The sequence below is a fragment of the Accipiter gentilis genome, chromosome 10 (assembly GCF_929443795.1).
Source record: "Accipiter gentilis chromosome 10, bAccGen1.1, whole genome shotgun sequence".
Classification (NCBI taxonomy): Eukaryota; Metazoa; Chordata; class Aves; order Accipitriformes; family Accipitridae; genus Astur; species Astur gentilis.
This window is the reverse complement of record NC_064889.1, coordinates 12,314,950-12,331,329: the sequence shown is the minus strand read 5'-3', so window position 1 is coordinate 12,331,329 and position 16,380 is coordinate 12,314,950. Positions and strand designations below refer to the sequence as shown.

Genomic DNA, 16,380 nt, shown 5'->3' with positions numbered 1-16,380 from the left:
CAGCCGCAGTGGAAGCAAGAGCAAGACTGTCACTGGGCACCTGCAATGTGTACAGAGTACTGCAACAACACTGATTAATCATTGACAGCTGTCGCTAAGACAGCTTTAAACTATTTCAGTTGACCAATGGAAAAATTAAGGCAAAAAAGAAAAAACAGTGCAAGAAATGAAACATTAAAGTTACTAACATTAAATGCAGAGTTGTCAATTTTCAAACCATTTTTATTCCTTAAGATCACTACACCCACTTAAGCTGGTTTCCTCAAAAACCAAAACAGCTTACTGCATCACAGTCCACAGCAAACTGTCCGAACAGATCAGGATAATCAAGACACATAGACTGAAAAATCCCTACAGATATCTGTTTACTTTCTTCCCCTATACTTATATAAAATCCCTCTCTGAAGAAGGAACACTAAAACAGTTAAAAACCTATCCATCAATAAGCATTTCGGAGGGGATTAAAGAAGCCCAGAGCTATTCAATTTGATCATCAAAGCACAACATTGTTTTTGTGGTTTTTTTGCTTCCTATGACTGATGCATTAGATGTATCACTTGATCTTGTCTTTCAGACTCCTGACTCCACAGCAAATAATGTCAAATAGATGTATATAAGCACACACACCACAAAAACATCAGCCTAGGAAAACAAATAAAAGGAACACAGAATTATCGACATCAACCTCAATGCTCCTATCAGTCCATTCATACCCAAGCCACCAGCACCTCTACCTGGCAAAAGTGTATCATTAACAGCTGATTTTAAAAGATTCTGATATGGACTTTGAACTGCCTGCCTGTTGATGAACTACTTCAAATTTGAGTTGTCTCAATGCCACATAACATAGATGAGATTGGCAGAAAAGACCGGAGTGATATATCCTTAATATAAAATGAAGAGACCAAATAACAGGGCAATTTGATGAGAACAGGAGTAATTACTTTGCCTTTGATCCGAAATCATCTGCGTTTCTTAACCCTGAGGACACTGCCAAGGTGCTGATGTTTTTAAGGAAGCTTCTTGTCAGGGTGGTTTGAAGGTCACCACCTTCAGGACATCTTCTCCCCTCACTGCTACGGTGCTAAGAGGTTTAATTAAATTTAATGCCTTTTTTTTTGTGCAGTCGCTCCTGGTTTCTTTTCTTCTTTTGGAACAACAGGTTTAGGTTATGGCGAAGGGCACCAACCCTACGGCATATAACAGTTTCATTTTTTATTTAAATCCAAACAGCACAAACTGCTGCTAAAGGTCTGATCCTGTGATTTCAAACATTGAAACCTCCTACTGCTTCAATGCAAGAACAAGAACATAATAAGTATCTTTTATTTAACCTAGCAGCAACAGTCTGGTCTGCTTTCTCTCACTGCTGTTCCTCTACTGCAGTTCTGTGATAATAAGGTAGACTTATAAGCCTGAAATTGCTTTACATTTTCAAAACAGCGAATTTTGAATATTCAAAGAACCTGACACAAACTCCCAGGGAATGAACCTGTGACTCAGGGAACGTTTGGGATAGATCCTCTTCTCGGCATACACACATAATTACCACTAACATCAGCGTGCGTTGTGCCCATCAGAGACAGACAAGGAACTTAGTGATATGCCATCCTACAGCTGAATTACAGCAGCAGGAAAACCAACTCAAGAAAATAACTTAACAGCTAATGACATTGTTGAAAGGTCAGATAGGATTCATCCTGAAATGCTAGCACGTTTGAAGCCTTGCTGTACTTCCATTAGCTGCAGCTACTCTGAGAGCCATAGGATTAACCAGGGGCCAGCACAAACTTAAGTGACATGTTTTACACCCTACACTATAAGGCAGATTTTGAAACTGTGCAAGGATACACATGCATACGTGCAGCTGACATGATTAAGTGTCTCCAGCAATGCAAACATAACTCTGACCTAAGTAAGCATCCTATTTTTTGCAATCAATCTCTCTGCATCCCCATTGCGTATTTGTGACAGCATATGACCAAAATAACCTGCAGTATCTACAGTCTAAACATTCACACATCTCTGTATCTGAGAGCATGACTAAACAAATCTGTTTAATAATTAAAGATCAGTTCCCCCCCATGAGGCAGCTATAACAAAAACAAGAGCACAAAAATTTTACCAAATAGCTTCCTCATTCATAAGATGAAATAAAGGAAGTTTACACAATGGGCTGAAAATAAGCAATGTGGAAGTGCTAAATATCACTGTAACTGCTTTATCAATATTCCCAAATAACTTAAATATTGATGTTATAGAAACAGAGAAATACATTTAATACTCCAACGATTCCAAACAGCTTACTCAGTCTTGGAATAATTACCAACGGAAAAGATTTTAAACTCCTTTCTTGTGAAATCCATCGGCTTTCATCAGGTATCAATACAAAGTTAAGAGTTCTCTGTAGTATCGAATGTTTTGTGAGCTTCACAGAAAGCAGCTTGATTAACTTAACAACAAATTTAGGAAGTGACTTCCCAGCTGCTGAAGGCCAGCCCCAGTAGGCGAAAGGGAGCACCGATTTCAAGGGACTGGGCATCTTCCAACACAGGAAAGAGGATGCATAGCAGACGAATGCAGGGAAAAGAATAAAGCAACAGGAGGACACATCCATGATACAAGATGAAATGATAAGGTTTTGCACAACTCATCTGAAGGCTCACTAAATAGGTCTGACTTCAATAAATGTTGAAATAAATAGAGTGTTCCCTAAAAATACCAGTGATTGTAAACTTGAAGCCAAAATACGTCCTTTTTTTTTTTCCTAGAACACTCCTCTTTTTTCAGCACGAAATGTGGTTTGGGAGAGCTACAAGGATTTTTTCTGCAGAGCTCACCAGCCTGTGCTCTTCCCAACGCCTGCCCCCCCCAGCGCCCCGTCAGGGTAGGTCCCACGTTCACTCTTTGGCAATCGCGCTCCACTTTGGTGTGACGCTTCCATTGTTACAGTTACTTGCTTTTCTGAAAGACCAAAATTGCTTTTTACACTTACCCTAAAATGAAAGGCAGCTCTAAACCACCCCCCAGCCCTGGAAGGTTTAACACGAGTCAGTGCAATATATTTAGCTTCACCTTTGCCTAAGCGCGGTGTTGTGTGGCAGCAAACAAGGCTGTGCATGTTTAGCAGCACTTGGTCAGTGCAAAGGCCTTTGAAATTCAGCCCAGGGTGTGCAGCATCTGTTAGGAGCCATTATAAAAACTGGCAACTCTACAAACCCTGGATTTGCTTTTCAAATAGAAGTCTTTGGACTGTTCAATAAGTAAATAAATAAGAATTCATTCAGCAGTTTTCTAATGCCCTTGGACCGATCGAGATCAGCAGCAGCCAGGTCCGGGCAGCCTTCCCGGCACCTCTCCCATCAAGGGCAGGAGGCAACATCTCGCCCTTCGTCAACCTTCTGAACAAAGTATTTTAATCACAAAGTTCTCTGCAGCCCTAAGTAAGTTCCGTTAGCCCCTGTTTCTGGATTTGGCTCTCGGCCTCCTTACCGTGGGAAAGCACCCTGTTTTGTCCTCTTACTTTCCACCTGCTTCCTCCATCCCACGTAAAACAAGCACATCTTTCCATTCCCTTTACGGAGCGGCTGAGCCCCTTTCCCTGGGAGGTCACCTTCCTCTGGAGATGTCTCCCCTGCAACCAGGCAGCACCAATAAACGCCAGCCCGGTGCTCTACCTTCACCTGTACCGCAGGAAATCCCTTTTCCCTCATTTTTGAAGTTTCCTTCTTGCAGTGCTCCTTTGCACAGCGGGCACAGACCCTCCTTCCCTGTGGAGCTACATCATCCTGGCGTTCCCCCTGCCGAAGCCTCCAAATGCACTTGCATTGGCACATCCCAAAAGGTGTGGCCTGACACAGATAATTATTTTTTCCACCCTCAAAGGGCTGTTGTGTGGATTAACAAGGTAACTTCTGTGAAACACCCAGAATGTGTAAAGTGCTATGTAGGCGCTAAGGATTATTATTAGAGACTAAAGTGCTTTGAACTATTCTGTTCAAAAATGTGATGGGGTGGCGGGGGTGGGAAAAAAAAGAAAAAGTGAGTTATTACTGCTATGCCCCATGAGCAAGCATCACTACTTGTGCAGAAAAGCCAGCCAGCCACATTTCTTGGTCTGTTCCACCTGCACACCCTGTACCTATCAGTTTATTTTGACTATCTGGATCTAACATGATCTGACCTGACACACCCTGGTCTTCACAGATGCCACTCGTTAACAATTCAGAGAATTGTTCAGCTGCACTTTGAGCCACAACAATTGCTCCCAACTAAGCACTAAATTAATTCTTTGTAAAATCATTCATTTTTAATAGGCATGAAACACTAGTCCAACAAACCATGCTCTTTAACCACATTTCTAAATAAGTATAACTGTTTTTTTAAGCCTAACAGCATTTGTCACTGACATCTTCCTTAGTTGCTGGAGACAAAGAGGATGTTCTGAGCACAGGACCGGGGGCTGAAAGTTCAGCGCCTGGGGCCAGCTCTGGCCTGATCCAGGCATGGTCACAGCATACCATCTCTGCCTTACTTGTCTCCTATACAAGCAGAAATTGATATACCCTTATTAGAGGAGACATTGGTGAATGCTTCTAGAGTGCCTGGAACACACGAAGCTTTCCGTGAAAGCAAACGTTACTATACAATATACATTACCTGGCACAGAGACCCCTTAATGCTGCAGGAAATGAAGGCATGCAAAATACAGCATGTTTATTTTTTGTACATTGAAAACAAACTAGCTTTGGGAGAATGTTACCGGGAAACCCATTTAACAGCTGCACTATCAATTACATATTCTATTCTCACATGTTTTATTGTCAAGCTGGTGTGATCAAGTCAGCAGACACTGGATCAGGATTTTCCATTCAGGAGCTCTATGCCCTGCTTTTGCTGCCTTGGTAAACTCGCCAAAGTTGCTCTCCCACTCCCCATGCCTGATTCAACTTACAAAATCGAAATAACGATACTCATCTCTTCTGTAGAGGACTTTGAGATCTGCTCACGGGAAGTGCCAAACGAAGGTGAAATATTACTGTTACACAAAACCTGAATTCTCTTGAGTGTTCTGGCTGCAAACTCAGCCACTCTGAAACACCTCAAGTTCTTAAGCATCTTTTGGTCCTCTTCAACAACAGCTTGGTAAAAGCATTCTGCAATACTCTCAAAACCAGCAGGTGTATTTTGGTTTGTTTTTTTAAACTAGCAAATCGCACCACTTGCCATTTTAATTGTACCCAGGAAACACAGCTCTTGACTGTAAAAATGGCAAAAGGTGAAAAGATAATGAATTGACGGCAACATCTCTTGACACATACAAATGAAGAAAACCGAGGTCAGCACATGCTGCAAAATCATGACAGATTGCACTCCAGAGGGGCACAAAGATGAGCCAGCACTATGAAACTGATTTATCTAGGGATTAGTCAGAGGTCACTCCTGCAATAGTTTAGGAAAGCTCATTGCTTAGCTACCAGCAGGACACCTCACATGAACTCTAGCTTCCAGCTACGACCATATTTAACCCTTTTGTTGCCTAAAAATAATCACTGCTGAGACAAGTAGGTCCCTGATGTTACGTCGAGTACCCGCAACATCACAAAATGTCAGACCCAAAGTATAAGAGACTATTCCAAAACAATCCATTCTCACCAGAAAGGACAACTTCCCTTTTCATTCTAACTTTAACAACAGAGCCCCAAAAGTACCATCTCTTTTCAAGATAAGTATTTCATTTACAAAGTCATGTGCCAAAGCCGTAAGTCAAAGGCAGCTGTTGTATGTTTGTACGGTACCACCATGCAGGCTCTCATTTCATAACCAGATGCAGATCCATGATGGGTTGTTAATCACCCCCCTCCTGACTCCTGCCAGGGGAGAACAGAATATCCATTTATCACTCGGAAGCAAAGCAGCAGCTGATCAAACATGCATTTTTATAAGAGGACATCATCTTGGGATGCCTGGGATAACTGGAGACTGTCAGTCAAGGTGCTTTCAAAACACCTACTCAACAGCTCACCAAGCTTCCTTTTGAACAAAAAGCGATAGAAGAAAATCTTCCTGTACCTGAGAGCCATCAAGACACATGCCAAAAACCTGACAAAACAGAGAGGCAGCCTGCTTATTAAAGGTAATTTAACGAATAGGATACACACTGACATTGAATAAATCATTATACTTTGTCCAAACAGAAAAAGCAAAACTTTGGAGACTGAGGCTTTAAACACTGTTGCTTTCCATCCTGGTATTCATGGAGTTGTATATGGATCTCATCAGTATGTAATTCTGTTTGCAAATGTTACTTTCAACTTCCACTTTGCTAGACGACTTTACTAATTAATCAGAAGGAAATCTCCAGGTTAATTTATTAAATTCAAAAGCACTGAACTCTGCTGTATCTGTCATCAACCACAGGTAGGTTGGAACAAACCAGACCAACAAAGTGCTGATTAAAAAATACATTATCTTAATTACTGCAGTATACCCTTACTAGGCAGGGGAAGGGATCCTGTGTAAGAGTGATTTAGAACTTCTTTCCCCAATAGTGTTAAGAAACTGATAATCCTAAGTCTCATACATTAATGCAATTCTTAACAGTTTCAAGAGTATAATCATCAACACCTTCTCTTATTGCAAACCATACAGTTAAAAATGGAGCCTTCTACTGAACATTACAAAGAAAATGAGCTGCACCTGCTGATTGTTATGATTCCTACTGACGATGTAGTGCTCTCAAAAAAAATAAAACCAAATACTTGCCAACTGATGCTTTGCCTCAATTTTCACAGTTACCACAGAGGGGTAATTGTGAAGACTGAACTCCTTTTTTGTTAATAATTTGCAAATGCTGACTTACAAAAGTGGTATGAATTGCAGTTCAAAGGGTTCGACAGATGCAGACACCCACACGCTAACGTTGTGGTTTATATTTCTGAGACAAAAATAAGTTCTTCAATAACAATTCACCTCCTTTTAAATCGCTCGTGTGCCTTAAACCTTGTCCCGAACCTGTATACATTCGCTCAAATGAAGCAAGCTATCCATGAGCAATACATTGCCTATCCATGAGAAGAGACAGACCTTCGAGCGCAGGTCCCAGCTCTTTCCAAAAGCACAGCTTGTTACAGCTCTTCCTGCAGGAGTGCGGCAGCCCCCAAACTGCTCTGCATGAAGCCCTGTGGCGGGGGGAGCCCCTCGGACAGGTCCCCGTCGGAGCTGGGACACGCTTACTGGTGGATCTCTGCCCCCTCGGACAGAGAAAGAGATCTGCTCTGCAGCCCTTCCTTACACCTGCAGTCTGGAGGATCGTAAAACCCAAACCAATAAAGTTGTTGGCAAGTTGGAGGCGTACATAACCCTAAGTCTAACACAATTTAAATGCAGTTGTAAAACTAGTTCATTGCTTTTTTTGGGCACAGCAGAGGAAAGGTGTTGGAAATGAAGCCATCCGTGCAGAGGAGTGGTAGGAGAGATGGAGAGAGAAAAGGTAAAGGCACAAAGATACAGATGAGGAGGAGGGAACAGAAGGGGAGAGCGGAGGAGGAGCAGGGAAAAAGAAAAAAAAGAAATAATAATCCAAAATGAGATTAGTCTTAAAAGAGCTGTGTGCACCTTCCTGTGCTGAAAAAGACAAGAAGCTACTGAGCAAACAGTAATCACTTATTTATTGTCAGCTATGGATAAAACCGAGCCATATTCCTTTTCACTAACCCTCCACTGGAAACTGGTGGCAGAACTGCTGTTTAAAGAGGAAATAATGGATGCCTAAATGGGCACACCACTTCACAGCCCATACATACCACACCATTTGGCTCTCTATGCAGAAAATTTCACACCTGAAGGTATCTTTACGTGCTGCTTTATACTGCAATTAACCCCAAACAGTTGCTGAATACCACTTTCCGTGCGCAAGCCAGATGTGAGCTCCATCCCTGTCATTCCAGCAGCCAACATTTTCGCACTGTATTTTTTTCTGAAGACACAATGCAAATATTTAGTGTACAATCACTAGCTTTCCTGATCGCTGTCATGGGGCACTTTCTTTGGCTGAAGAAGACCACAGAGATCATTTAGTTACAACCATGCACATGGAAGGAGTTTCTCAGCCACAGCAGATGAAGTAATGAAGCTGGCAAGAATGAATTCTAAATCATTAAATTATAAATTAACAAGAAGACTTAAGGAGTAAATATTTAGAGGAGCTCACTGAAGCCTTATGGATAGGAGCATGTCGAGCATCATGATTAATTACTCCAGTGATCATTTAAACATGGAGTTAGGAAAGATTAGAAACAACAGAAAAATAAATCTCACCAATTACATGCATAAATATAGATTAATGCCATATGAGTAGCTACCATATGAATATTCAATGCAATTATTAAAGCGTTAATGAAACAGTCACAGACAATCTGATTTTCATTTTTAAATAACCAGCTACAGAAATGTAAATCTGAACATTTTTTTCTTTAACTTCATAATCCAGGAGTAAAAGGTGATTTGTTCAGAGTTTAGAAAGTATCACTGAAGTTAAAGGGCAGGACAACTGATTAAGGAATTGGAAACAGCATTAGAAAACTAAATTCAATGAGCAAACCCAGATGTCCAAATCACAGAAAAAGTTCTTAAAAACAAACAAGCCAAAAAAAAAAAAAAGAGAGAGAAAAGGAAATAAACATTGGGAAACTAAATAAACAATGAAATTGTTAATTCAGGGTAGAGGAATTTTTTTCGTTCTCATTGTGGGTTCAGATTTCATTTTGCACCTATGGAAGTACTGTCAGTTATTCATAAAAGAATAACAAATTTTTTATAACATGTTGTAGACACACAAATGAATTAATTCATTAATGCAAAAGGATTATTTCAGATCATTTCCATGCTTCTATAATGTCTCATCATTTGTTTCAAGATGGAACTTCTACTGTATCTTATTTGTTGTTATTCAGGACAGCACAATTGCTGGAGGGCATAGTGAGAGCTGAAGAGCATGCAATTAACACAAAAAGGGAAAACCACAGCAGGAACTCTAGCCAAAATCTCAGCCCCCTCAGTCTTCCTCTGACAGCAGAGAATGCAGATGGTGGCAGATAGAAGTCTCCACTGCACAGGCTTCAGCTAACAAGCACGCAGAATACAGGTGATCCAGCAATTTGAAATTTCAACACAAGTAAGAGGTAAGCCTGCTTCAGACAGTGGTTACAGGCAGCCAGTGGAGAGAGATCCCCCTCCACTCTCTTTCTTCCACTGGTTAATACTAAGAACAAAAATTCTGGGAATTTGGATTATATTCATCACTGACATATAATTGCAGCTCACTGTACCGCGCCTCAGATGTAAAATAACGCTAATAAATTCTTGTTTTGTAGAGCTTTTAGAGGGACTTGAGTAGCAAGTCTGTTTAAAACGACAGGGATCTAGATCTAAACCAACAGTGATCTAGACTGAAAGAGCCACAATGCAGATGTGACTGTTGTAACACTCAGTTTTGCCTTTATACTCCCATAATATGTTATATGTCTATTTTCTCAGCAGAAAGTGAGGCGAATACCTCTGCCATTCAGCTGTGCAGATGTAGAGTATTTTTGAATCATTGGCTATTTTGCAATTACCCGAAGTCATGAAATGTTGCACTGTACCATACCGTTTTCTTTGGAAATTATCTATTACATGGGAATTGTGAATCACCATATTCACGTATGCAGCTGACTAACTTCACAGCGTATGGAGCATTTTATTCATTCTAGCTTCTCATATGGATTCTTAAATGAACAGATAGCTAATTTCAAAGATGAACACTTCATCATTTTCAACCCATTCTCCCCTTGCCTCCCCCTCCTGCAGTACGGCTTGAGGGCCATCGCAATTTATCCAGAGCCCTGCCACTGTTTTACTTGATTAATTTGATCATGGGCTGTATTGCCAACACAGAAAACTGATTCAATAGCTCACAGCTAACCAATGAGGATACCAGGGACCATCTTGTCAACCAAAGACCACACAGTAGCCCAAAAGATCTTTATCCTAGAAACAAAATATTTCAAAAGCTCCTCAAATTGGCAGGCTCTTGGGGTGGAGGGGAAGAAGTTTCTAATAACCACTCACCCTGGGTGACAAGTCCATTTTCATGCAATACTTAAAGAAATGAGGATTTCCTGCGCAGCTGTTACAGCGTCCTTAGAGACGCTGTTTTCACACGCTCTATGCAATCGTCCCTCTGCTCCCTCTTAATTCTAGTCAACAACAGCCACAGGCAGATTATGTAGCTGGGACTTGACCGACATGACTAGGAGCCTATAATAGCACTCATAAGCCAAGTGATTTTTTTTCTGTTGTCAGTATCATATATAAATACAAAACAGTTAAGAATTTGGCACTTTTCTCTTTAAAAATCCACTGATGATTAAAAAGTATCTCCACATTTTGCTAATCAAATCACAACAACATAATCTTCTAAAGCACTAGGCTAATTTTAGACCTACATATTGACAAGATCTGTAGTTATTCCTGTTACCTGTCAGTGGCCATGATCTCTATGGCATTTGTAATGCTTTACTGTTTGCTAACTTCAGCAACTTATTCTCTTGTGAAATGTACTAAAACGGTCGATAAAAGACAGATCTTGCAAAATTATTTCATGAGCTATAAATTAAAGAGAAGGCCATTGGCCAGAAAATTTAAGTCTTATTCCTTTTAGAAAAACAATGAATTCAAGACTCATGGTCTACAAACCTGGCCATCTGCTTATATGCTTCTTCAGCCACTGCAAAGATATGTGGATCCATATCCCCCATATTTTGGCCACTGTACGCATTGATGATATCTTCGCCATAGATAGGCAGTTGTTCATAAGGATTTATGGCCACTAAGACGATACCTACAAAGGAAATGAAACAAAAGGAATTATTAATAGCTGTTTCAAAATAAAACAAACCAAAAAATGGCTTTAACACCAACTATTGTTCTAACATTTCTAAAAATATTAACTAGAGAAGAATAAGGACCTGATATTACTGCCTTCAACAGATACCTATTCTGACCACAGTTTTGTGTACAAAAAGTATCATAAGAGTTTACTTCTACCCTGCTTTAGGAAACACATCAGGGACAACTTCTTACTTTTTCTCTCTATCTGCCTTTTCTAAAGTTAGCATGCACAAAACGAACAGATTCAGAGCGTGCCGACTTGAAATATCACCTGCTCAGTGAAGTAAACCAATGAATGTGCATTGTACTTCCCTGTGTTTTACTGCGAATTACAAATGTTAACGTGATTTGTGAATTATAAGTACTACATGGCTTCGCTGACTGTCAGTTTGGATATGTGAAGTGTGTTAACCCTTCAGCCATTACGCTGTGCCCAGGAATAACACCTTCAGTCTTTATAACAAGCAGCAAAGTAGAGTCATGGTGTAATTTGGATTCCAGGGCATCTCTGCCAGTCAAGGGGATCAAAAAAAAAATACATGTAGACATATTTCGTAGGGCTCATCCACAGCAGTACACAGTCATGTCAGGAAATTAAGTAATTACGACTCTGGAAGGCACCATAAAACCCTCATATTATACATCTGCGTGTAACTACTTACACCTTCCATTTTCTAGTTTTTCCACCCAGTTAAACATGTATCTGTCTTTTTTAATTCCACTTATTACTACAGTATTTCTAAACTCATGCCATCCTTTTACTCTCCCCATGCAGGAAAACAGTCCATACATCCTTCCTAGCCACGAAGTGAGATCTCAAATGTTTTTGGTACGATTTTCTTTTTCATGAGAAACTAGGATTGCTCTGCCCACAGGGATGATTCAACAAAGATTACTTATACCTTTCTCTCCTGCAGCATTTACAATGGGTAGGGAACACTTATTTGCTCCGTGCAGGGGTGAAAACACTGATCACTGCCATGGGAGACCCAGCCGTGTCAGGCAAATTGTGCTCTCTTGACATGGCAATTCCTCCTCACCTTGACAATGTGATAAGGGGAAAAAAAAAAAGAAACTCTAATTTTAACTGTGGCCATTTTAAAAATATAATTTCTTCTTACATATGTATTTTGGTGCCTAGAAGCGACAATGCAGGTACAGATGGCTGCACAGTGACTATAGCAAGCATGCTACACACGCTCCTTGGACAAACCATCCCTGAAGAACCTGCACCAGAAGCATTTCCACAGCACTCAACTCACTTCTATATCTGCTCAGAAATTCACATGTGCACACACACAGACTTCCTCAATGCAGATTCCAGCCCTCTGCCCTGTGCAGCTTACAGCATTGTGCTGTCTATCTAAGAAATTTTCCATGGAAAAGCTGGGAGAAGGGAAATGAAAGCATCCACAGTCTGGCGCTGTTACTGGAAGCATCATCGCATTTTTAAATCCTGTCATGCATTTATAGTTCAAGCACAAACCATAGCAAAAACATTAAACAGTAGAGTATTTTTCACAAAGAGATCCGAGAGACCCCAATCTATTTCTCAAGTATATGGCAAGTTTTATGTCTAGACACACCCATGTAAGTCAGTGTTTTTCCATCAGCCATGACTTCACTAAAATGACTCAGGAGCTCAAGTGAAAAGTCTCTATAAAAATTTATGCCAAGTTTTAACGCTGTAGTGATGAGCCAAGAAATAAGAGGGGTGTTAGGGAGGGGAAGGGACCTCAGTACTAGCAGATTCAAGGAATATTTTCAGTGTCAGTTTTTAACATCTGCCCTTTGTAACTGTGAAAAAGTAGTAAAAAGTTAAGTAAGGCCACGCCGCTGAGCCAAGCCTCCCAGGCTTGCAAGTCTCATCAAAGAGGCATTAAAAAAAAGCTGTGTGAGACTTCAGACAATTCCCTCCTGCTTTTGGCTACGTTGGCAAAAATAAACCCTTGAATTCAAAACAAGCAGCCCCATGACAAGTCTCCAGCATAGTAAACCATTAAACTTCAGTAGCAATCTGTAAAATCAACAAGCAACTACCATCTGGAAATACCCAAACCAAGTGAGTTAGGAATTACATGCTTTCTATGGAACTTTTAAATCTGTCTCACAGGACTATAATCCAGATTAATTTACATATAACTTCTCTTTATCTTCACTAAATCATATTGCTATTTTAAGAAATATCATGGCCTTTCCCAAATCAGATTTATGTGTGTTTTCATTCCTACAATTCCACTAAATTGAACTCTGGCTACTCTTTTTGCCATTCTTCTTATATATACCCAAAATAAGTGTATCTAATTCTTTTATCTTGAACATATTCACCCATGTGTGGAAAAATTGGATATTAACATAGTTTATTAATTTAAATTAAAGTTTGCTGTCCTGAATAGCAGGCAGTACTTTATACATCTGAACTAACCAGCACACTATTTATTGAGTTTTCATCACAGCCATAGCAGTTTTCCCATGTAAGCATTCAAATTTTCCTTTGTAACTTTTCAACTTCCTTCATTAATTCTTCATTTCATATTCCCAACAGTAAAGCAAAGTTATAAATCACCTCTGAATTGCTGGCAAAAGGCTGACTTGAAACTAAGAAATTAGGATGTTTTCTGTTTAAAAGTTTGGATTACTTCAAAGTGAAATTTTAAATCATTTAATATCCATTTGACATATTACACTAAGACAGGATGGTTTAAATTCACTTCTAGGGCCGTGGACATCCCTCTGTCCCAGTTCTAGCTCTGCTGGTTGAGAACAATGTTACTGTAATTTACGTGGTGGATTAAAGTGTTTTAATCTCCTTTGGGCTAAATCAGCTGGGTTGACTCTAACCACCTTCACGGGGTATTTAAACTAACCTGTCTAATGTGCGAGTCAGATTAAGCAGGCAAATACAGTTCCTTCCACAGGCAGAGCTCTAAGGCAATAATCTCTGCAGAGGGGAAGTAACTTGTACTCAGGATGGGAACTGATAGAGCAGTTTGAAAGGTCAATGCTCGTGGCCAAAGGATCACGTTTTTAAAGGCCAACACGCCAAGTCTATTTTCCTTAGTTTATAACATAACGTACCTATGCCTACATCCCAAGCTAGTAAATCCACAACATACTGCATTCCTCAGGTCACCAGACAGCATTAAACCTCCTTCACCCGGACTCTGACCACTGGGAATCCCCACCCTACTGGATCCACGTTTCCAATAAACCCACATGCAGCTCCCAGAATCATCGCTTGAGTCTTGTTTGGAAGCAAAACAGCCGACCAAGCTCCGCCATCCCAGGCCCTCTGGCAGACCCATCCATGAAGAGCTAAAGGCCTTCCAGCCGTATGGGAAACTATAAAACCAGCCAAACCCACAACTAAAGCTGCACTCCAGAAAACATGAAAACAACATGCTCTCCCAAACACAGCAAAACAAAACTAGCAGACAGCACTTTCCTTTTGAAAGCCTCTTAAATGATGCTGAACACAGCGCATGTTTGCCAGCAGCCGAAACACAAACCGGGCAGGCTGTCTTACGGGAGGGGTATGGTGGTATCAGCAGGCACGGGACCACGAAACTCAGACTGAAAACCCCACACGAGCTCAGGCCATGAGACTCCAGTCGCACAAAAGCCCTTTCACACAACGTTCCCCCATCGAGAGCTTTGTCGTGGGGGCACTAGAGAGAGAAACACAGGCAATGTCTATACTGGGGGAACTGAGGTGGTCCCAGTGCCGGGACCACAACATGCACCCTCAGCAGGGGTCACCCGGAGAGGCTGTGGTATCTCCATCACTGGAGACGCTCAGATGCTCAGATACTTTGACTGGCCCAAGCCCTGAGCAGCCTGGTCTGGTCAGACCTGTTTTAAGTAGGGAGCTCCACCGAAGACTTCCAGAGGTCTCTTCCAACCTAAATTATTCTGTGCCTCTAGTCATGCTCTGACTGCATGATGGGATGAGACATGGGTATGAATCATCTCCCACTCCTACGGGAATGAAGGCTGGCTGCAAGCAGAGGGTGGCAAAGCCTGATTCAGTCCCTCACGGCCTGGGTGCTGCTGAGAGCAGGACTGGGAGCAGAGGCACTCTGCTGAACATCCCCAGATTAGGAATAGCCGGAGTGAGCAAAATGTGGTGGGACATTAATGCCTGCAGACTGACCATCACAACACGTTTAACGTGCTGATTGCCTTAGGTCCCCATACCCATCGCTATGGGTGGAGCTGTAACAGTGACCAGGCGAGGGAAAAACTGACCCTTGGCATATTCCACATGCAGACCAGGACAGGACAATGCCTTCAGCTGCAAAACACAAATTCCTGCTTCAGACGATTAGCTGATACCTGTCAAGGGCCGCCTTGCAACATGACTTCCCCAATCTATATATAGTTTGCAAAACAGTGCAAAGTACAATGAAATTCTAAACAGCAACTCTAATAATATATGATAACATCAAGAAGGTTCAGTATACTCTGGCTTGCGATACAAAGAACTGGGACTATCCTACGAAAGTCTGATTAGAGACAAAAGTTAAATTGCGTATTGAAAAGAAATCATGGGCACGTGTTCTGCTGGCATATAGTGGGCTACAATGAATATGCAAATGATAATTTGACTACACGTACTGGTAAAATGAGTCTCTGACTTAATCAGACAATTACGAGAAAGAAATTTTCAATATCTGGTTTCTAGCAATCACATCTTCACATTGTGTTTTGTTTTACTGAGCTTAAAATGTAAAAAATCCACTAATGACTTAAGCTGTTTCTTATGCACCAGCACAATGCCCAAAGTACAGATAAACTAGATAAATATTTGAAAAATTTTCAGTTTATGTATATTGAAAGGATGTATTAAAAGTTAGCAATGTATTTTGACTAAACACTGAGATTTAAAATAAACACATGAACACAGAGAAAAAAGCCCAGAAGCAAGAAATCTAAATTTTAAGCCTAAACTATCTCACCATGTTTCTTTAAAATAGACCACTCAGCTGCAATTCTGCACTTACGAAGTGGTCATTAAAGTAACTTCCCCCCATTCTGGCCATCTGAAAATATCACAGGCAATTACAACTTCGGGTAACCTCTACTGTGAGTTAAATGGTAATTTTAAAACCAAGATTGTACCTAATTGTGATCGGACAAGCATTGGCTCATGCACTGTTACAAATTCACTCCTATAGTTGCCCTGATTGGAAAACATGGAAAAGAAAAGACACTGGTAACTTCCATACAGAGATGGAGGAGCTCAATGCAGCGGTAGGCAATCACAACTGGGCAATAAATCCACCAAACAGCAAGGCGAGCCTCCTGTGTCTGCACCCTGTGAAGCCCTCCTCCAGTCCATGCCTATCTAAGGAAACCTAAGGAAAACACCAACCAGCCAGGAATCCCACTGGCAAGCTAAAATTGCTGAATACACATTTTATAAACAGAGTCCATTGAGAAGCTAGA

At 40.9% G+C, this 16,380-nt stretch overlaps 1 protein-coding gene across 1 annotated transcript in view; it reads right to left on the bottom strand.

Annotated features, from left to right (window-relative positions):
* Positions 1–16,380, bottom strand: part of MYO5A (myosin VA) — a 105,298-nt gene that overhangs the window by 66,959 nt on the left and 21,959 nt on the right. The window contains exon 4 of the mRNA XM_049812438.1: positions 10,738–10,882. Coding sequence (XP_049668395.1) covers positions 10,738–10,882 — 145 coding nt within the window. The remainder of the gene's footprint in view (positions 1–10,737; positions 10,883–16,380) is intronic.